Source organism: Heterodontus francisci, chromosome 29, assembly GCF_036365525.1.
Source record: "Heterodontus francisci isolate sHetFra1 chromosome 29, sHetFra1.hap1, whole genome shotgun sequence".
NCBI classification, from domain to species: Eukaryota; Metazoa; Chordata; class Chondrichthyes; order Heterodontiformes; family Heterodontidae; genus Heterodontus; species Heterodontus francisci.
This window is the reverse complement of record NC_090399.1, coordinates 49,345,118-49,368,999: the sequence shown is the minus strand read 5'-3', so window position 1 is coordinate 49,368,999 and position 23,882 is coordinate 49,345,118. Positions and strand designations below refer to the sequence as shown.

Genomic DNA, 23,882 nt, shown 5'->3' with positions numbered 1-23,882 from the left:
TGACCCATGACCTGATCCCGACCTATGAACAAATGACTACTCTGTTGTTTAACCAGAAGCCATCACTCATCCATTGTTTGTGATATTTTAAAACCTTTGCAAAACAGCTTCATTAATTACCCTTGGAATAAAGTCTGTTTAAAGGAGGGGCATATGTTAAGGTAAGCAGGCAACATTCTTCAATGAGGCATCCTCATAATAGCAATGCATGTTTAAAGCCTCGAGGGGACTTTAAAATAAACGTCCTTTCTTAATATTACCAGCAGGCAATTTAATTTCTTTGCTGGTCACATTACAGTGCCTCCTCCGAAGGAATGTCTTCCCCTAAAGTTTGTCTTATACGGGTGATGGTGGATGTCTGTGGAGTTTGAGAAGAACTTGGAGGAAAGAGCAAAGGGACAAACGTTATGATGGCTCTTTGAGATTTTCCATGTGGACCTGACACATCACAAAGCAGCTTGATGTAGTCTCTCTGACTATATGTTTGTTGCTCTGTGCTTCATGAATGGACAGGAGCAATAACCAGAGATCCTGTTCAGGTGATGCCCCAGTGACGGAATCCTCGAGGAGCACTACACTTCTGGGCCTCCTATATGATGGGCATGCTGCTTCAAATACAATGTGATCCAAAGAATGGCTTCTCTTCACCTGAACTTAGTCCTGTCCCTCGTCTTGTTCACTCTTGTCTCTTGCAGAGAGAGGGATAGAGATCGAGAGTTAACGAATGCCGTTTATCAAGGAGAATTCACATTCGTGGAGCTTCTCTATGCATTACACCTGCAGAGAGTGAGAAGTAGAAAGATGCATGCAGGACCTCTGCGGTGTTAAATAGAGCGATTTCGGATTCTCCAAATTTCTCACCATATGAGAACAGATCATTATTATTGGCTACCACGAAGAAAGAAGGAGGAGGTGAATATGTGTGTGTGTATAGAATAAAATGCGAGGTGGTGCAGTGCGCCCTTGTGCTTGGTTGTGAAGAGAAGATGGAGAGAAGGTGATAAACCACTGTGCTGGAGGAGGGCGTGTAGAACTGGAATTCCATTAATTGGAAGGAGATGGATAAATGACGAACTTCACTTTCCCTAGCTAGGATCTCAGACCTCGTGATTACATTCCCGAAGATTACAATTTGAGCCACGTCCCTCCTTGCCTGCTGCACACCATCATTCCACTGTTGGGATGCTGCTTTCAGTGACTCACCCTCAGTGCTTGTAACAGGAACTCCAGAGATGCCTCTGAAAATCTGGGGCTTGTCTGTGATTCCTTCTTCACATCTCTGCTTTCAGAGAGTTTCCAGAGATAACCAGACCGATGGGAATGCATCCTCCTGTCATTTGAATGAAGTTTATGGAGGGGTCCGTGGAAATTGCGTTGATATCTCATTCTCCCAGTAATTGGGTGGAAAATCAGATTGAAATAAGCGCCAGAATTTTATGGGCCCCAGGGAGACGGGATGGGGGCGGGGCTTAAAATACTTACAGCAGGCAGGATGTGGACTGCCCTTCTCCTTTGTTGGGGATGGTGAGTAGGGCCGAAGCTGGCTTTCCTGCTCAGTGTCCAATTAAGGCGATTATGTGACCAATTTATCGCCACATAAGGACCTCATGTCACCACAGCTGGCCTTCTACAAGCACAGGGGGTGGGTGGTGGTGGTGGGGGCGGTGGCGGTGTCCTATGCCACATGGGAAGGTCCCGCTGTACAAGAAAACCGCCTCTCTGCCGACGTGGAGGGGACTACTCTGTGGTCAATCTAAGTCCAATGGAGGACCACTGGCAGCAAAGTATGCCCCTCCACGAATACCTGCCCTTCCCTCCTCACTCTTTTCTGAAGCCTGCTAGACAGGTCCTGGTGACTCCGCCACACCTATCTGGGTTCCGGGCCTCCAGTGATGGTTGTGCTCCCGGGTCTGTTATCAAACGGCAGTGGCCACTGCTCCTGATGGCGCTGCCAATCCTACTTTGCTGATGGCCTTCTGATTGGCTGGCAGCTCTGGAAAGCGGTTTCCCCATCGTTAAAGGGACGGAAACCACAGTGCTGTGCCGTTGACTGCTGGAGCGTCTTTAAATAGAGCTGCAGGGGGTATTTCCAAAAGGCCGAGGCAGAGTTCCCTTCGCCTTTTAGGCCTAGCATCAGGACTTCCGCTCCATTAAATTCAGCCCATAATGTGCAGAAGTTAAAGTACCTCGGGTGTAAATGTTAAAAACAAAGTGGTTGCAGAGAGTTTCCAAGCCTTTTCAAAGCTGACAATGCCGATCCAGCACTCACAAACTGAGAAAAAAAGTATACATTTGTCCACAACCTAGAAAATTACATCAAAACAGAAAATGCTAAAAGTACTCTGCAGGACAGGTACCATCTGTGGAGAGAACAATGAGCTATTTTTTTCGTAAGTAGCGTGGTTCACGACGACAGGCCAGAAAGGCAAGGAGAACCCACTTTCGCTGTTTTGGGATTCCCAGTTTCCAGTTAGAGGGCCAACAGCTCAGAAGTCCCAGCAGCTGCACTACTAGCGGGCGGCACAGTGGCACAGTGGTTAGCTTCACAGCTCCAGGGACCCGGGTTCGATTCTGGGTACTGCCTGTGCAGAGTTTGCAAGTTCTCCCTGTGACCATGTGGGTTTTCGCCGGATGCTCTGGTTTCCTCCCACAGCCAAAGACTTGCAGGTGATAGGTAAATTGGCCATTGTAAATTGCCCCTAGTGTGGGTAGGGAATATTGGATTACTGTAGGGTTAGTATAAATGGGTGGTTCTTGGTCGGCACAGACTCGGTGGGATGAAGGGCCTGTTTCGGTGCTGTATCTCTAAATAAAATAAATAAATTAATAGTGGTGTCCACTGCTGGAACTGCAGTAGGCCCTGAACAAGGAACAGCCACAAAGCTTTGGTCTGCAAATAAGAGGGGGCGGGCTCGCTGGGGCCAGTCAGGCAGGCCCTGGCGAGGAATGAGGGGTGTGGGAGTGGTTTATGAGATTGGGGGTCTGTTGGCACAAATGTGGCCTTTGTTGCTGGGAGCCCTCTGTGACACAGATTGCCTCAACAGCAGTAGGCCCCACCCCCTCTCCCCGCCTACAGCGAGGTCGCTTAATGTTCCTGGGTGGCCTCCCAACATGGCCCAGCACTACCAGTGGTGACGAGAAGAGGCCCTTAAGTGGCTATTAATTGGCCACACAAGGGCCTCAATTGGCCTGTAGGCAGAAAGGTGGTCCTCAGCCTTCCCCACCCCTGAAAAAAATGGTGTCTGGAAGGCGACAGGTACTTAATCCCTTTGCTTTCCCTCGCTATGTATCCCTCCTGCCTCCCTTCCTGACCCTCGGGGGCAGATAACATTCAGCACAGAATTAACTTTTCAGGTCGCTGACCTTTCATCAGAACAGAAAATGACTCTATAGTAATTACAGTTTGTAAGCTACAGGTGCAACAGCCCCATTGGGTAATGCAGACCTGTCACAAACAAGGGGAAGAAGATACACTTAATATTCTTGATGACAATATATTTAGGAAAGATAGGGGAAGGCAAAAAGAGAGGATGACAGCATTCGTCAAAATACCTTCACAGCATTAAAATGGAGGATGTACTTGAAGATTCACAGCCAGAATCACTTTGGTTAGAATCAAGGAGCATTATGGGAGCTATTACACTGTTGCATGTATACTATAAATTACCAAATATTGGAAGGAACACAGAGCAGAAAATGTGCAAGAAAATTACAGAAAGATGCAAGAAATTTAGTGTTCTGATCATGAGGGACTTTAATTAGTCTAATATAGACTGGGAAAATAGCACTGTAGAAGACAGAGGTGGAGGAATTCCTGAAATGTCTACAATGGCACTTCCTTCTTCAGTATGCTTCCAGGTCACCAACGAAGGAAGCAGTGCTGGGCATTGCTCTGGGGAAGGAGTGGAACAAGTGAAGCATGTTTCAATGGGAGAACTTTTTGGAAAATAGTGATACAACACTCATTTGTTTTGCAATGGTCATGGAAAAATACAAGGACAAGTAAAACGTGAAAATACTCACCTCGAGGAGGGTTAATTTCATATAGATTGGACAAATTAGAATGGCATCTTAATGGATTGGACAAATCAGATTGGCAAAGGTAGCCTCGAAGATGAGTTCATAGTTTCTTATCAGGACAATTTCTCAGAGCAGTTCATTCTAGTGCTAACCAGGGAGCAGGCTGTTTGAGACATGGCAATGTGGAATGAGACAGGATTAATAATGACTTTATAGTAAAGCAGCCTGTAGGCAAGAGTAATCAGAACATGATAGAATTTGACATTCAGTTTGAGCGTGAGAAGTATGGTTCTGAGATTAGTGTCTTAAACTTAAATAAAGGCAGTTACAAGGGACTGTGGTCAGAGTTGGCTAAAGTGAACTGGAAAGTAGGTTAAAAGTTAGGACAGTAGAGAAGCAGTGGCAGACATTTAAGGAGACATTTCATACTTCTCCATTGAGAAAGAGGACTCTACGAGAAGGATGCACCATCCGGAGCTAAACAAGGAAGTTAAGGATTGTATCAAATTGAAAGACAACGTGCACAATACAGCAATGATTAGCGATAGGTCAGAAGGTTGGACAGATTTTAGAAACCATTAAATAATGACAAGGATGGAGAAATTAAAGTCTGAGCAAAGCTACCTAGAAATATAAAAACAGATAGAAAGAGTTTCTGCAAGTATTTAAAAAGAAAAATAGCAGCGATACAAAACGTTGGTCCCATCGAGGGTAAGACAGAGGAACTAATATTGGAAAAAAAGAAATAGCAGAAGCATTGAACAGGTATTTCATGTCTTTTTTCGCTGTAGAAGACACATAAAATCCAAATAATACTTGAAAATAGAAAGGTAAAATGGAGGAACTGAAAACAATCATAATCACTAGGGAAAAGGTACTTGGAAAACTATTAGAAATAAAGGCTAATAAGTCCCTTGGAACTGCTGGATTGCATTTTAGGGTCTTAAAAGAAGTGGATGCAGCGATAGTAGATGCATTGGTTGTGATCTTACAAAATGCCTTCGAGGTCCAAGCGGATTGGAAAATAGCAAATGGAACACTGCTTATTCAAAAAGGAGAGAGACAAAATCAGGAAACTATAGGCCTGTTAGCCTAACATCTACTATAGGCAAAATGCTAGAGTGCATTAATAAGAAGATTATAGCGGGAAATTTAGAAAATCATAATATAATCAGGCAGAACCAACATGGTTTTGTGAAAGGGAAATCGTGTTTGTGTCATTTATTAAAATTCTTTGAGGAAGTAACACGGAACATGGACAAAGGGGAACCTATAGATGAGGCGTGCTTAGATTTCCAAAAGGCATTCGATAAGGTGTCACATTAAAGATTACTAAACAAAGTAAGAGCTCATGATGTAGGCAGTAATGTATTAACATGGATAGTGGACTTATTAGCTAACAGGAAGCAGAGAGTAGGGATAAGTCTGTGAGTTTTTGGGTTGACAAACCGTCACTAATGGAGTGCCACAGGGATCAGTGCTAGGCTCTCAAGTATTTACAAACTATATCAATGACTTGGATGACGGGATCGAATATATGGTAGCTAAATTTGCTGATGTCATGAAGATAGGTAGGAAAGTAAGCTTCCAAGAAAACATAAAACATCTACAAAGGAATTTAGATGGGTTAAGTGAGTGGGCAAAAAATGACAATGGAGTATAATGTGGGAAAATGTGTACTTGTCCACTTTGGCAGGAAGAATAGAAAAGCATTACGTTATTTGAATGGAGAGAGACTACATAAGTCTACAGTACTGGGTGCTGTGGTATGTAAATCAGGTACAGCAAGCAATTAAAAAAGGCAAATAGAATGTTGGCATTTATTGCAAGGGAAATCGAGTATAAAATCTGGGTAGTGTTGGTTGCTACAGTTGTGCAGGGTCTTAGTTAGCCTACATCGGGAGTATTGTGCACAGGTTTGGCCTCCTTACTTAGGAAATGATTAAGAAGAAGTTCAGAAAAGGTTCAATCGACTGATTCCTGGTATGAAAGGCTGCATTGTGAGGAAAGGTTGAGCAGGTTGGGCTTATACCCATTTGAGTTTAGAAGAATGAGAGGTGATCTTATTGAAACATATAAGATCCTGTGTGGACTGGATAGGGCGGTTTCCCCTTGTGGGTCAGTCTAGAACTAGGAGGCACAGTTCAAAAATTAGAGGTCTCCAAAATAAGACTTAGATGAGGAGAAGTTTTGGCTCTTAAAGGGTGGAATTTTCTTCACCAGAGAACAGTGGAGGCTGTGTCATTGAATATATTCAAGGCTGGGTTTGATAGAGTTTTGATAGACAAGGGAGTAAAGGATTATGTGGAGAGTTGGGGTGAGAGGGCGGTGGCCAACAGGAAAGTGGTGTTAAGGCTACAGCCAGATCAGGCATGATCTTATTGAATGGTTGAGCAGGCCGGAGGGTCCGAATTGCCTAATCCTTCTCCTAATTCTTGTGTTCTCTAATTTCAGCGACTTGCATTGGGATCTATTCCAGGGTGTGTGGAATCAAAAAATTTTTTTTTAGAACATTACAGCGCAGTACAGGCCCTTCGGCCCTCGATGTTGCGCCGACCTGTGAAACCATCTGACCCACACTATTCCATTTTCATCCATATGTCTATCCAATGACAACTTAAATGCCCTTAAAGTTGGCGAGTCTACTACTGTTGCAGGCAGGGCGTTCCACACCCCTACTACTCTCTGAGTAAAGAAACTACCTCTGACATCAGTCCTATATCTATCACCCCTCAACTTAAAGCTATGTCCCCTCGTGTTTGCCATCACCATCCGAGGAAAAAGACTCTCACTATCCACCCTATCTAACCCTCTGATTATCTTATATGTCTCTATTAAGTCACCTCTCCTCCTCTCCAACGAAAACAACCTCAAGTCCCTCAGCCTTTCCTCGTAAGACCTTCCCTCCATACCAGGCAACATCCTAGTAAATCTCCTCTGCACCCTTTCCATAGCTTCCACATCCTTCCTATAATGCGGTGACCAGAACTGCACGCAATACTCCAGGTGCGGTCTCACCAGAGTTTTGTACAGCTGCAGCATGACATCGTGGCTCCGAAACTCGATCCCCCTACTAATAAATGCCAGCACACCACATGCCTTCTTAACAGCCCTATTAACCTGGGTAGCAACCTTCAGGGATTCATGCACATGGACACCAAGATCTCTCTGTCCATCTACACTACCAAGAATCTTCCCATTAGCCCAGTACTCTGCATTCCTGTTACTCCTTCCAAAGTGAATCACCTCGCACTTTTCCGCATTAAACTCCATTTGCCATCTCTCAGCCCAGCTCTGCAGCCTATCTATGTCCCTCTGTACCCTACAACATCCTTCGGCACTATCCAGAACTCCACCGACCTTAGTGTCATCCACAAATTTACTAACCCACCCTTCTACACCCTCATCCAGGTCATTTATAAAAATGACAAACAGCAGTGGCCCTAAAACAGATCCTTGCGGTACACCACTAGTAACTAAACTCCAGGATGAACATTTGCCATCAACCACCACCCTCTGTCTTCTTTCAGCTAGCCAATTTCTGATCCAAAGCTCTAAATCACTTCAAACCCATACTTCCGTATTTTCTGCAATAGCCTACCGTGGGGAACCTTATCAAACGCCTTACTGAAATCCATATACACCACATCCGCTGCTTTACGCTCATCCACCTGTTTGGTCACCTTCTCGAAAAACTCAATAAGGTTTGTGAGGCACGACCTACCGGTCACAAAACCGTGCTGACTATCGCTAATGAACTTATTCTTTTCAAGATGATTATAAATCCTGTCTCTTATAACCTTTTCCAACATTTTACCCACAACCGAAGTTAGGCTCACAGGTCTATAATTACCAGGGCTGTCTCTACTCCCCTTCTTGAACAAGGGGACAACATTTGCTATCCTCCAGTCTTCCGGCACTATTTCTGTCGACAATGACGACATAAAGAGCAAGGACAAAGGCTCTGCAATCTCCTCCCTAGCTTCCCAGAGAATCCTAGGATAAATCCCATCTGGCCCAGGGGACTTATCTATTTTCACACTTTCCAAAATTGATAACACCTCCTCCTTGTGAACCTCAATCCCATCTAGCCTAGTAGCCTGAATCTCAGTATTCTCCTCGGCAATATTTTCTTTCTCTACTGTAAATACTGACGAAAAATATTCATTTAACGCTTCCCCTATCTCCTCTGATTCCGCACACAACTTCCCACTACTATCCTTGATTGGCCCTGTTCTAACTCTTATCATTCTTTTATTCCTGATATACCGATAGAAAGCCTCAGGGTTTTCTTTGATACTATCCGTCAATGACTTCTCGTGTCCTCTCCTTGCTCTTCTTAGCCCTCCCTTTAGATCCTTCCTGGCTAGCTTGTAGCTCTCAAGCGCCCTAACTGAGCCTTCACGTCTCATCCTAACATAAGCCTTCTTCTTCCTCTTGACAAGCGCCTCAACTTCTTTCGTAAACCACAGCTCCCTCGCTCAACAACTTCCTCCCTGCCTCACAGGTACATACTTATCAAGGACACGCAGTAGCTGCTCTTTGAATAAGCTCCACATTTCAATTGTTCCCATCCCCTGCAGTTTCCTTCCCTATCCTACGCATCCTAAATCTTGCCTAATCGCATCATAATTTCCTTTCCCCCAGCTATAATTTTTGCCCTGCGGTATATACCTGTCCCTGCCCATCGCTAAGGTAAACCTAACCGAATTGTGATCACTATCACCAAAGTGCTCACCTACATCTAAATCTAACACCTGGCCGGGTTCATTACCCAGTACCAAATCCAATGTGGCATCGCCCCTGGTTGGCCTGTCTACATACTGTGTCAGAAAACCATCCTGCATACACTGGACAAAAACTGACCCATCTAAAGTACTCGAATTATAGTATTTCCAGTCGATATTTGGAAAGGTAAAGTCCCCATAACAACTGCTCTGTTACTCTCGCCCCTGTCGAGAATCATCTTCGCTATCCTTTCCTCTACATCTCTGGAACTATTTGGAGGTCTATAAAAGACTCCCAACAGGGTGACCTCACCTCTCATGTTTCTAACCTCGACCCAGACTACCTCTGTGGATGAGTCCTCAAACGTCCTTTCTGTCGCTGTAATACTCTCCTTGATTAACAATGCCACACCCCCCCCCCCTCTTTTACCATCTTCTCTGTTCTTACTGAAACATCTAGATCCCGGAACCTGCAACATCCATTCCTGCCTCTGCTCTACCCATGTCTCCGAAATGGTCACTACATCGAGATCCCAGGTACCAACCCATGCTGCAAGCTCACCCACCTTATTCCGGATGCTCCTGGCGTTGAAGTAGACGCACTTTAAACCAGGTTCTTGCTTGCCAGTGCCCTCTTGCGTCCTTGTAACCTTATCCCTGACCTCACTACTCTCAACATCCTGTACACTGGCACTACATTTTAGGTTCCCATTCCCCTGCTGAATTAGTTTAAACCCCCCGAAGAGCACTAGCAAATCTCCCCCCCAGGATATTGGTACCCCTCTGGTTCAGGTGAAGAGCATCCTGTTTGTAGAGGTCCCACCTACCCCAGAAAGAGCCCCAATTATCCAGGAAACCAAAACCCTCCCTCCTGCACCATCCCTGCAGCCACGTGTTCAACTCCTCTCTCTGCCGATTCCTCGCTTCGCTATCACGTGGCACGGGCAACAACCCAGAGATAACAACTCTGTTTGTTCTCGCTCTCAGCTTCCACCCATGCTCCCTGAATTTCTGTCTTAAATCCCCATCTCTCTTCCTACCTATGTCGTTGGTGCCTATGTGGACCACGACTTGGGGCTGCTCCCCCTCCCCCTTAAGGATCCCAAAAACACGATCCAAGACATCACGAACCCTGGCACCTGGGAGGCAACATACCAACCGTGGGTCTCTCTCGTTCCCACAGAACCTCCTATCTGTTCCCCTAACTATGGAGTCCCCAATGGCAATGACTAAATTGATAGGCAAAATCGTAAATGCACACGGCAGCCTGTCAACATGAGATTGTTCGAGTACAGATTAGACACATTCGCAGAAAAGGAAAAGGAGTAGCATGTAAAGATAGAATATTCTGGATGCATGAAGAAATGGAAGTTAAATTTATTCAGAAATGAAAGGCTAATGACAAGTTTGTAATTCAGTGGAGAACCAAATTGAACATAAAACTTATAGGTGACAAATGAAACAAGGTTGAAATAAAAGGGGCAAAGGGAGTTTGAGAATGGATTAGCAGGTAATATCAGGCAACCAAAGCCTTTAATAAAGACATAAATGGGAAATGAACAGCCAAGGGAAGGATGTGGCGATTCGGGATCAAAAAGTGGATCTTCCAGTCGAGGCTGCGGGCTTGGCTGAGGTGCTAAATCAATACTTTGAATTAGAATTAGAATTAGAACATTACAGCGCAGTACAGGCTCTTCGGCCCTCGATGTTGCGCCGACCTGTGAAACCATCTGACCTACACTATTCCATTTTCATCCATGTGTCTATCCAATGTCCACTTAAATGCCCTTAAAAGTTGTCGAATCTACTACTGCTGCAGGCAGGGCGTTCCACGCCCTTACTACTCTCTGAGTAAAGAAACTACCTCTCACATCTGTCCTATATCTATCACCCCTCAACTTGAAGCTATGTCCCCTCGTGTTTGCCATCACCATCCGAGGAAAAAGACGCTCACTATCCACCCTATCTAACCCTCTGATTATCTTATATGTCTCTATTAAGTCACCTCTCCTCCTCCTTCTCTCCAACGAAAACAACCTCAAGTCCCTCAGCCTTTCCTCGTAAGACCTTCCCTCCATACCAGGCAACATCCTAGTAAATCTCCTCTGCACCCTTTCCATAGCTTCCACATCCTTCCTATAATGCGGTGACCAGAACTGCACGCAATACCCCAGGTGCGGTCTCACCAGAGTTTTGTACAGCTGCAGCATGACCTCGTGGCTCCGAAACTCGACCCCCCGACTAATAAAAGCTAACACACCATATGCCTTCTTAACAGCCCTATTAACCTGGTTAGCAACCTTCAGGGATTTATGCACCTGGACACCAAGATCTCTCTGTTCATCTGCACTACCAAGAATCTTCCCATTAGCCCAGTACTCTGCATTCCTGTTACTCCTTCCAAAGTGAATCACCTCACACTTTTCCGCATTAAACTCCATTTGCCATCTCTCAGCCCAGCTCTGCAGCCTATCTATGTCTCTCTGTACCCTACAACATCCTTCGGCACTATCCACAACTCCACCGACCTTAGTGTCATCTGCAAATTTACTAACCCACCCTTCTACACCCTCTTCCAGGTCATTTATAAAAATGACAAACAGCAGTGGCCCCAAAACAGATCCTTGCGGTTCACCACTAGTAACTAAACTCCAGGATGAACATTTGCCATCAACCACCACCCTCTGTCTTCTTTCAGCTAGCCAATTTCTGATCCAAAGCTCTAAATCGCCTTCAACCCCATACTTCCGTATTTTCTGCAATAGCCTACCGTGGGGAACCTTATCAAACGCCTTACTGAAATCCATATACACCACATCCACTGCTTTACCCTCATCCACCTGTTTGGTCACCTTCTCGAAAAACTCAATAAGGTTTGTGAGGCACGACCTACCCGTCACAAAACCGTGCTGACTATCTCTAATGTACTTATTCTTTTCAAGATGATTATAAATCCTGTCTCTTATAACCTTTTCCAACATTTTACCCACAACCGAAGTAAGGCTCACAGGTCTATAATTGCCAGGGCTGTCTCTACTCCCCTTCTTGAACAAGGGGACAACATTTGCAATCCTCCAGTCTTCCGGCACTATTCCTGTCGACAATGACGACATAAAGATCAAGGACAAAGGCTCTGCAATCTCCTCCCTAGCTTCCCAGAGAATCCTAGGATAAATCCCATCTGGCCCAGGGGACTTATCTATTTTCACACCTTCCAAAATTGCTAACACCTTCTCCTTGTGAACCTCAATCCCATCTAGCCTCGTAGCCTGAATCTCAGTATTCTCAACAATATTTTCTTTCTCTACTGTAAATACTGACGCAAAATAATCATTTAACACTTCCCCTATCTCCTCTGATTCCACACACAACTTCCCACTACTATCCTTGATTGGCCCTAATCTAACTCTAGTCATTCTTTTATTCCTGATATACCTCTAGAAAGCCTTAGGGTTTTCCCTGATCCGATCCACCAATGACTTCTCGTGTCCTCTCCTTGCTCTTCTTAGCTCTCCCTTTAGATCCTTCCTGGCTAGCTTGTAACTCTCAAGCGCCCTAACTGAGCCTTCACGTCTCATCCTAACATAAGCCTTCTTCTTCCTCTTGACAAGCGCTTCAACTTCTTTAGTAAACCACGGCTCCCTCGCACGACAACTTCCTCCCTGCCTCACAGGTACATACTTATCAAGGACACGCAGTAGCTGCTCCTTGAATAAGCTCCACATTTCGATTGTTCCCATCCCCTGCAGTTTCCCTCCCCATCCTACGCATCCTAAGTCTTGCCTAATCGCATCATAATTTCCTTTCCCCCAGTTATAATTCTTGCCCTGCGGTATATACCTGTCCCTGCCCATCGCTAAGGTAAACCTAACCGAATTGTGATCACTATCACCAAAGTGCTCACCTACATCTAAATCTAACACCTGGCCGGGTTCATTTCCCAGTACCAAATCCAATGTGGCATCGCCCCTGGTTGGCCTATCTACATACTGTGTCAGAAAACCCTCCTGCACACACTGGACAAAAACTGACCCATCTAAAGTACTCGAACTATAGTATTTCCAGTCGATATTTGGAAAGTTAAAGTCCCCCATACCAACTACCCTGTTACTCTCACCCCTGTCGAGAATCATCTTCGCTATCCTTTCCTCTACATCTCTGGAACTGCATATGTATTTATTGAATAAAAAGGATGTTTCCAATGGCACCGTAAATGAGGAAGCAGGAGAGAAATTAGACAGTATGACAATAAATAAAATTACCTTTAAACGTTGACAGTGCTCAGTTTAGAAAAGACACCCTATCCAGAAGGGATGGATCTCAGGTTGCTGTGAGATGAAAAGGTGAGAAGTGCCGAGGCTTTGGCCATAATCTGCACCCATCCTTGCATACGGCAGTGAAGAGAGCCAACTGCAGGATTGAGACTACTGCACTCCCGTTCAAAAAGTGGAAGATGAATGAGCCAGGCATCTATAGACCAGTTATCCTTATGTCGATGTTAGGGAGATGGGATCCTCGTCCTACAGAGTTTCTGATGACGTTAGGAAATGGAGTAAACCGTCCGGAGGATGGTAACTGATTTCAGGAGGATTTAGACTGGTGAAATCCGTTTACAAATGGACACACGACAGATGGAATTTAAGGAACTGAATCATTTTGGTGGGAAGTATGAGGAGAGGCAATAGGAACTGAATGGCATGATTACTTTTGTCTCTATGTACACAAGACCTTGAAGGCAGCAGAACAAATTGTAAAGTCTGTTAAAATGCAGAAGCCATCCTTGGCTTTACAATTAGAGGCACAGAATAGAAAAACAAGCATGTTATGCTGCATCTTGATAAAATTAGTTCAGCCTTAGTCGGAAGCAGATTCAATAATACCGTTCAAAAGGTAAAAGGTTAAGTTCAATTTGCTGCCTATTCTATATAATAATCTATTGAACTTCAGAGGTTTGTCAACAGAAGACATGTTTAAAGTCTTCTCTGAATAATCCACAAAGTCTCATAATGCACTTTTTAATCTATGTTTGAAATGGTCCATCACATTTATTCCTCTGCCTTTTAAAAAACAGAGCATTTCTTCGCTGAATGATCAGAAATCTGGTCACACTGAATGTTAATCTAATCGACACATTGTCAGGTTTGGACAACTCTCCTGCAATCGCCACCTCAAATTGGAGAGCCATGGGATTCTCATTCTTGCTCTTTGGCTCCCCACGCAAAAGGAAAACGTCATGCAACTGTCGGATTGAGAGCTTGAAATTATTAAACAGCAACATAAGACTAGAAAATGGAGGCGGGGTGGTGGGGGGCGGGGTGGGGAGTAGCATCGGCCTTTGTCCCACACATAGGCCAGATTGCCACCTTTACTCGCTTCAAAATAATTAGGCATTTATAGTTACTCTCCAGCTGTGGACCAATATAAAATCCAGGCCATTTAATATTAATCTGCTTTGCTTTCCAAATCCTGGTAAATTTCCGCTTAGATATTTACCTAGTCAAAGCACCTTACCACTGGCTGTCTTGATAATCTATTCCTTTAATACCCTATAAAAATCTAGAGTATTGTAGTTTTCTAATTGAACCAACTAAGCCACTTTCTCTTGCTGAAAAGTTGGAAAAGGACATTTTGATTCCTTTGATAATTTCCACATTTATATTTTCCGTCCCATTTGTGGCATTATCTTCAAAATCTTCCCTATCAGAGGAAATAGTTTCTCTCCATCTAGAATGTCAACACCTTTAATCAGTGTAATGACGGCAATTTGACCATTACTTACTCTTTTATACTTAAGGTGAATGGAAGCCAAGGCTTTGCAAACACTCCTGAAGTTGTGCACTAGTTCGAAACACTTTCTACAAATGGGCATATAATTTCCTTGCTCCTCCAAAGCTGCTCTCATCCTCAAGAAAATATTCAGGTTTGTCTTACTCAGTATTAAAGTAGATGACCTCACATTTCTCCACATTGAACTTCAACTGCCATAATTTACCCCACTTACTCAATCAGCCTAAGTGCGTTTGAAATCTACTGCTCCCATCTAAACAAATTGCTATGCTTCCTAACTTCGTGCCATGCGCTAACTTGTATCTCCAAGTCTATATTCCTTCATACAAGTCATTACTATACATGATGAGAGGTTTTAGTTTGCATGAGTAAATGATATTTATTTTGCCTCAATTCACCATCCTGGAAAATATTTCTTTGCACAAATATCATTTGAGACACAAATGAAACTCTTCAAATTTGACAGACCGATGCAAATAAATTTAACATCTAATCAGCAAAATGAATCTTTCTGAAGTTCTAATATCCTCGACTGTGAGGTATTTCGAGTTAAAACTGGTTGGCAAACATACAAATATGTTGACGTTTATTTAGCTTCATTAATCTGTTTGTTCAATGGACTTGAACTAATGGCTAACCCTGCCCAAATGAATTACATCACTGGGGGTTTGATGATGCACTTTAAAAGAATCGCAATTTGTGTATCAGTAGGCAACCAGCAGCTATCGAGAAAATGGAACATGCTCCAATTCTGCAAATTGGGAAAGTTTTCTACTGTGCTCTTACAGTATTAGGCATTCCGGGTAAGAGATGCAACCAGTGGAAATCTGGTTGGCAGCAGTTGCTTTTATTCAACTGATAGAATTCTATCTCCTCCAACTTAAGAGTTCTGAGAACAGAATGTGTTATTTCCCATTCTTTTTACTCTTTCCTGGGATGTGGACGTCGCTGGCTAGGCCACCATTTATTGCCGATCCCTAATTGCCCTTGAGAAGGTGGTGGTGAGTGATTTCTTGAACCGCTGCTGTCCGTGGCGTGTAGGCACATCAACAGTGCTGTTAGAAAGGGAGTTCCAGGATTTTCCCCCAGCAACAGTGAAGGGACGGCGATATAGTTCCAAGTCAGGATAGTGTGTGGCTTGGAGGGTAACTTGCTGGAGGTGGTGCTTCTAAGCATCTACTGCACTTGTCTTTCAAGGTGGTAGAGGTTGCAGGCTTGGAAGGTGCTGTTGAGGGAGCCTTGGTGAGTTGATGCAGTGCATCTTGTAGATGGTAAACACTGATGTCACTGTGCATTGGTGGTGAAGGCAGTGAATGCTGAATGTGGTAAATGGGGTGTCAGTCAAGCGGGATGTTTTATTCTGAATGGTGTCGAGCTTCTTGTGTGTTGTTGGAGCTGCACCCATCCAGACAAATCACAATTATGACTTCTGCCTTGTATTTGATGGACAGGAATTGGGGAGCCAGGAGGTGAATTATCCACCACAGAATTCCGTGCCTCTGACCTGCGCTTGTCATTAGAGTATTTATGTAGCTAGTCCTGTTCAGTTTCTGGTCAATGGTAACATCCAGGATGTTGATAGTCAGGATTCAGGGAGCATAATGCCATTGAATGTCAAGGGGTGATGATTAGATTCTCCCCTTTTGGAGATAGTCATTGCCTGGCATTTGTGTGACACGAATGTTACTTGCCACTTTTCAGTCCAAGCCTGGATATTGTCCAGGTCTTGCTGCATCTGGATACGGGCTGCTTCAGTGTCTGAGGGGCCATGGATGGTGCTGATCATTGTGCTATTATCAGTGAGCATCCCCACGTCTGATCTTATGATCAAAAGAAAGTCATTGATAAATAAGTTGGAGATGATTCGACCAAGGTCACTACCCTAAGGTACTCCTACAGGGATTTCTGGAACAGAGATGATTCACCTCCAATAACCATCGCTATCTTTCTTTTATGCTAGGTATGACTCCAACCAGTGAGGAATTTCCTCCGATTCCCATTGACTCCAGTTTTTTCTAGAACGCCTTGATGCCATACTCACTCAAATGCTGCCTTGATGTCAAATCAGTCACTCTCACCTCACCTCTTGAGGTCAGCTATTATGTCTATGTTTGGGCCAAGGTGGTAATGAGGTCAGGAGCTGAGTGGCCCTGATTTTAACCCAAACTGAGCATCACTGAGCAGGTTATTGTGAAGCAAATAGCACTTGATAGCGCTGTCGATGCCACCTTCCGTCATTTTACTGATGATTTAGAAAAAACTGATGGGTGGTAATTGGCCAGGTTAGAATAGTCATTATTTTGCGTAACAGACATACCTGGGCAACTTTCTACTTTGTCGGGTAGATGTCAGTGTTGTAGCCGTACTGGAACCAACTTGGCTAGGGATGTGGAATGTTCTGGAGCACAGATCTTCAGTACTATTGCTGGAATGTTGTCAGGGTCCATAGCCTTTGCAGTATCCAGTGCTTTCAGTCATTTTTTGATATCATGTGGAGTGAATCAAATTGGTTGAAGCATCTCTGACGCTGGGAACTTCAAGTGGAGGCCGAAATATATTATCCACTCAACACTTTTGGCTGATGATTGTTGCGAATGCTTCAACGTTATCTTTTGAACTGCTGTTCAGGGCTCTCCCATCTCAGAGGATGGGGATATTTGTGCAACCACCACCTCCAGATAGTTATTTATTTGTCCACCACCATTCACGACTTGATGTGAAAGGACTGCAGAGCTTAGATCTGATCCATTGGTTGTGGGATCACTTAGCTCTGTCTATCGCATGCTACTTACACTGTTTGGCATGCAAGTAGTCCTGGGTTGCAGCTTCACTAGGTTGACACCTTATTTTGAGTTACACCAGGTTCTGCTCCCAGCATGCCCTCCTGCACTCTTCAAATGAACCAGCCGACTTGATGGTAATGGTAGAGTAGGGTATATGCCAGGCTATGGGGCTACAGGTTGTGGCTGAGTACAATTCTGCTGCTGCTAATGGCCCACAGCACCTCATGTACACTCAGTTTTGCATTGCCAGATCTGTTAAAAATCTATCCCATATAACACGGTGCTAGTGCCACACAACACTCTAGAGGATATCCACATTATGAAGATGAGACTTTACCTCCACAGGACTGTGCAGTGGTCACTCCTACCAATACTGTCATGGACAGATGAATCTGTGGCAGGCAGATTGGTGAGGACAATAGTCATGTATGTAATTCCCTTTTGTTGGTTTCCTTACCATATGCTGCAGACCCAGTCTCACAGCTATGCCTTGGCAGGTCAGGCTTCCTAGGCCTGAGAAAATGCACCTGACAAAAGCAGGCTCTCTGATGGCCTGGCGGCTCCCCATGCCCAATGGAGGGCTGCCCCTAATGTCCCAACCACCCCAACATTCAGCACGCCCCTCGCCACTGCCCCCACCCCTCTGCGCACTCCCCCTCCCCACCCCTGGCATTCGACGACTCTTGCCTCACCGGGCCCGACAGATCACCCCCAGTGAGGGCTCTAAAATGTGCATTTTCTGAGATGTCTCTCCTCTTCTTGGCAAAGCAGAGCTGCAGTTCCAGCAGTGGGCCCCCTTCCTGGTGGCGCTTCTGCGAATAAGAGCCGCCAGACCACTGATTGGCTGGCAGCTCCATTAGACCTATTAAAGGCCTGGCGAGGTAAAATCCAGACTGGATTCCCATGCCAGGCGGAGGTGCGGTCGCCACCGACTTTTTGGTTGGTGGACAGCTCCCGTTCAACGAGAGTTAAATTCAGCCCTTGTTTCCTGTGGTGTGAAGTTTAAATAGACTCTGTTGTGGTTTGCAGTTTAAAAAAAATCTGTTTACTGTGGTATGCAGTTTAAATAGTCTCTGTTTGCTGTAATATGACTTTTAAGTATACTCTGATATTGCATGCGGTTTAGATCGACTCTGTTTGCTAGATAACTGTATAAATAGACACTGTTTGCTGTAGTGCAACCAATGTGTAGTGCTAAAATATGTACCGTTTCGCTGTTTAGACTCTGTTATAGATTGCAGTTGAAATGGATTTTGTCTGCTGTAGTATACAGTTTAAATAGACGCTGATGTAGGGCATTGTTTAGAAAGAGTCTGCTTGCTGTTGGATGCTGTTTGAATAGAATCTGTTTACTGTCGGTAACTATTTAAATAAACTCTGTTCACAGTAGGGCACAGTTTAAATAGAGTTTTAAACTGTTTGTTGAGTAATTGGTGCTTGTTTGTTGTCGTATTTTTATTTCCTGTAATGTATTCTGTTTGCTGTATGTTCTGCTTGAACACCCGGTCAGCACCAACTCATTGGCTGACACAGTGGGGCCAATACACACGAAGATTACGTTATTTCTCTTCATTATTCGTACAGCTGAGAAGAATATTAACTCCTCAGTTCCCAACTCTGAGACACGACGATTCAAAGGAGAGCATAAATCCAGCACTTCTGTGACAGAATAACACACATACGGCGCATAGGAACAGTCGTGAGTCAATCAGCATCTGAACACCTGGTCTGTCATTCAATTATATCTTGGCTGAACAATTCCTTTTATCGACTTACCCGCATTTCCCCCAATGCTTTGGAAAACGTATCTAGCAAAAATTGATCTACCTCAGTCTCCAATTGTCTTCCAGCATCCACAGCATTGTGGGAGACAGTTCTTGATTTTCACCACCCTATGTATGGAAAACCGGTTCCAAATTTCCCTCCTGAAGGCATAGTTTCATTTATATGTTCTCTTGCTTTCAACAAGCAATCTGTTTTGGTGAAGTTGGCTCAGGAACCCCCTGCTCTTCTCTAAAATAGTGCCTGGGACCATTTACATTCACCTGAGAGCACAGACAGGGCCTTTGCTTAACGTCTCATCCACACAATTGTACTTCTGATGTTGCTGATCTCCCATTGTGCTGGCACTGGGCAGTTTTGGACGCCTTATGTCGCTAGAATAAGCCTTGAACCCACAATCTTCTGACCCGCTGAGCCACGGCTTAAATTTAACATAGCAGAAGTCAGATGAGCAGAATTGTTCTGCACAAGTAGGATTCCTGCAATAGTCTTATAATGGTGCACGCTCAGGAACTTTTACATTATCAGTGCTTTTTAAAAAATAATGTAGAGATTTCTACAATCTGAAATACTGAGGAAAGTGTATTCTTCCACATTTTATAATTGAAGGATCAAAATAAACAACTCGTGAAATTTTAACTTAGCCTCCTGGGTGGGAATCCTACGGGTGGGGGTGCCATGCTGATTTGTCACCCCTCACAATATTGTTTTCTATTGAATAACATCGGGTGGAGTTTAACACTATCTCTCCATCCGATCTCTTCAGTTTCCCGCCCGACGGCTTCGCTTATAATTGTTCTCCTGATGTCTGCAAATATGACAGTGTCTTGTTTTAAGATTCACAATGTAGTGCAACATGTCCCAAAGGATCGTGCTTTTATTATCCCGCACATAATGGAGTAAAGTGGATTTGTTGTTTACCTTAATAGTTTTAGTGGTTTCTTCAAAATATCATACTTCATAATGTAATAACATTATCATTAATTCCCTCTCCCTCTTTCACCATTGTGTGTGCTTGGTTTAGTTTTGAAACCACAAGATGTTAATGTGGCTTAGTAGGTCGGTTGGTTTATAACAATGTTCCCTTTGAGTAGATATACAACATGATTGTCTTTTCCTCTACCATCCCCTCCCCCACCAAAGATGCCCGAATTTCTCCATTTAAGCATCATTTAAGGTACTACAGAGAGACATACTTCTGTTGCTTGCTGAAACATGCAAGTGCAGCAGGCAATTAGAAGGCTGATGGTATTTTGGCTTTTATTGCAAAAAGATTTGAGTACAGGAGCAAAAAAGGCTTGCTGCAATTGTATAGAACCTTGGTGAGACCGCACCTGGAGTATTGTGTCCAGTTGTGGTCTCCTTATCTAAGGAAGGATATACTTGTCATAGACAGAGTGCAACAAAGATTCACCAGAATGATTCCTGGCATGGTGGGATTAGCCGATTAGGAGATATTGAGGAGACTGGGCCTGTGTTCTGTAGAGTTTAGAAGAATGAGAGGTGATCCCATTGAAGCATAGAATAATTCTTACAGGACTCCACAGGGTTGATGCACGAAGGATGTTTCCTCTGGCTAACAGGTCTCAGCGGGTGGTGATTCTTTGGAATTCTGTATCCCAGAGGGCTGTGGAGGCTGAGTCATTGAGTACATCCATAGAGTAGAGACTGTGACTCAATCCAAGGCAGAAATCGGTAGATTTCTATATATTAAAGATATCAAGGGATCTGCGGATAGTGTGGTAAAATGTCGTTGAGGCAGCAGGTCAGCTACGATCTAGTTGAATGGCGCAGCAGGCTTGAGGGGCCGAATGGCCTACTCCTGCACCTATGTTCCTCACTTCATGAAATGAACGTGCAGTTGAAAAGATTTTGGGGAAGGCCATCTTACTTCAGAGCGCTCCGTGTTTAGCTACTAAACCTATGGCATTGTGGTTCACGGATAGTCTTGGCTGATCAATGCATGGTGATTCTTCATATACACCCGAGAATTGAGGCAACTTCCACAAAATGACCAACAAACAAATATTTTGGGCTTCACGTAGTTTCTTTGAATTCATCAAATGACTATATGGCTTCAATCAAAGACTGAAAACGGAACTACATGGTGTTCTCAACACAGAAACAGAGTATTCACCTCAACACCTCTTTGTTAATGTTTATGCTCCACACGAGGATTTTCCTTCCCCTTTTCAATTCATCCTGCGTACATTTTCTTCTTTCTGTTTCTCACTCATGAAATTATCTCGCTTCCTCTTAAATACATCAGAATGATTTCTTCATTACTGTCAAATAAGCAAATTATCTTCAAATATATGCTTCAAAGGGGGACATAAGGGTGGGCAACAAATGCGGGCCTCTCCTTTGATGCTCAAGCCCAAGATTAAATAAGGTTTAAAAAATTATATCTCTAACAATCAGTGCCCATTAATTCTCCAATAGACACTGGCCATTGCTTAAGACTGACACATTACTCACATGGAAGGGATTTATCCTTTGAATAATCTCCCTCGAACAGTTTTGCCCATTAAATTTCCAAAATACACAATCCAATCACCAACACTTACATATTTTTGAGATGGGAAGGAGCTATCCTGTGAATATTCCCTGTCTAACATTCAGTATCATTAAACATGATGCACATCAACAACAGAAGACACTAAGATTCGAAGTTCAATTAGAAATTGAAAAGTCGTGGCTGAGCTGGCAGCACTTGGAGTCCAAAGGTACTGACCGCATTATGCCCGAAAGGACGGTGGCCAAGGTTTTGTTACTTCCACTCCTGCAGTTTTTCATTGGTGGATGACGACAGAAACTTGTATTTGTGTAGCTCGTTTCATGGTGTTAAAGCATATGATGGTATTTCACAGGAGCTTTATCAAACGGGAAAAAAGGATAAATGACTGCATTAAGAGATATTAAGGAAGGTAAAAAAGGTCAAAACTTTCAGGAACGTGTTAACGGAGGGACGAGAGAGTAATGTTGAGAGGTGGAGACATTTTAGGAGCATATTTCGGAGGTCAAAAGCTCGGCCTATGAGACAAGAAGCCAATGGTGGAGCAATGGTGGAGAATTGAAGGAATGTAGAGCTCTCTGAGGGTTGTAGAGCTGAAGGAGTTTGAGGATAAAGGAAATGAGTGAGGACATGGAGGGATCTGCAGACAGAGACGTTGGTGTTGGTCGTCCTGGAGGTTTACAATTTATGAGGTTTCATTCCTGTGACCCTTATTTCTAATCTTGTTTGCCTTCTCTTCATCACAGCTAACGTTATCACACTCTTGACCCTTCAACTCAGAGACTGCGGTCTGTCCCAGAGCACCAACATCTACCTGACAGCCATGGCCACGGCGGACCTCCTGGTACTCGTATTCTATGCCCTTGTCAATCGCATCCTCGTCCCTCATTTCAAGCATGTGTTTTACTTTTACACCTTAGGGTGTCGCTTGAACTCCATAATGATCGCTGCCGTGATTGACTGCTCCGTCTGGTTAACAGTGTTCTTCACCTTCGATCGATTCATAGCCATATGCTTCCAGCGATTCAGAAGGAGATACTGTTCCCCGAGTTCCGCGGCTCTGGTCGTTGGAATGGTTTACCTACTTACTTATTCTAGGAACCTACCGTATTACTTCTCAATTCTACCCTACTATGTACACAATAACCTGCAGATCGGCTGTAAGACCAATCCCAACATCTACTCAGCTCCAGCCTGGAGAGCTTTCTACTGGCTCCACACGATTTTAACCCCCTTGGTTCCCTACGTCTCCGTGGCTCTGCTCAACCTTTTGACCATCAGACACATCCTGGTGGCCAGTCAGATACGGCGGGGATTTCGGAGAGATGGCGGGATATCGGGAGACCCTGAGATGCAGAGTCGGCGAAGAGCCATGGTATTGCTTTTTGCCGCCTCAGCTAGTTTCATATCTCTGTGGATGGCGACGGTCGGGCTCTTCCTGTTTTCACGGATCACAAACACATACGTTTACCGGGACTTTAATGACCCATTTGCTGTCATTAATGAAACCGCCCGCATGCTCAGGGTTCTGAACTGCTGTACGAGCACATGTATGTATGCTCTAACCCAATCAAAGTTCAGGGATGAGCTGAGGAAGGCGGTTCGATGTTGCATCAATATAATCATTAAATTTACTACTGTGGCAAATTGACTGAACTCAATGTGAACAACATTTAGAAAGTCCCGTTAACTTGACATAGTAAATCCACAACATGTTCCAAATGCATTTTCACTGAGGAATAATTTTCACTAAAACTTTTCAACTATGAGTTAGATCAATGGATGAGATTAAAGGGAATTTTATGAGTTCCAAGCCAACGATAAATCAACTTTTTGGTTTTGTTAATATCAAAAGAAATTACAGTGCAGTAAGATATTTATATGCTTACAAGGAGGATGCCATCGGGTTCTGACAACTGCTAAACATTTCAGGAGAATTGTGAGCACGTAATACCAACAATTACTGAAAGCAAGTTTATTATATACCCATATTAACAATGTAACATGTCTCATACTGAACATATAATTTCTGAGATGTTATCATGTGATCTTTATATATCATATGCTGCTGTGGCAGCCATATCACATACACTCCATTCTCACAGGAGTAAGGGTTAGTTTATGTACACGATTGTAAAATCTGTATGGCTATAAACATCACATCTAAATGGAACAATATCTCTTGAATTATAGACATGGCTCAAAAAGAGGCTACAATTCTTTACATAATCCTTTTGCTTCTCCTTAAATTGTTTAATCTGACAGCTT

General features: G+C 43.9%; 1 protein-coding gene across 1 annotated transcript; it reads left to right on the top strand.

Moving 5' to 3' along the window:
- Positions 1–15,267: 15,267 nt before the first annotated feature.
- Positions 15,268–23,265, top strand: LOC137345831 (probable G-protein coupled receptor 139). The gene is made up of 2 exons (XM_068009079.1): positions 15,268–15,337; positions 22,361–23,265. Exons 1-2 carry the CDS (start codon positions 15,268–15,270, stop codon positions 23,263–23,265), a joined length of 975 nt encoding a protein of 324 aa, XP_067865180.1.
- The last annotated feature ends 617 nt before the right edge of the window (positions 23,266–23,882 follow it).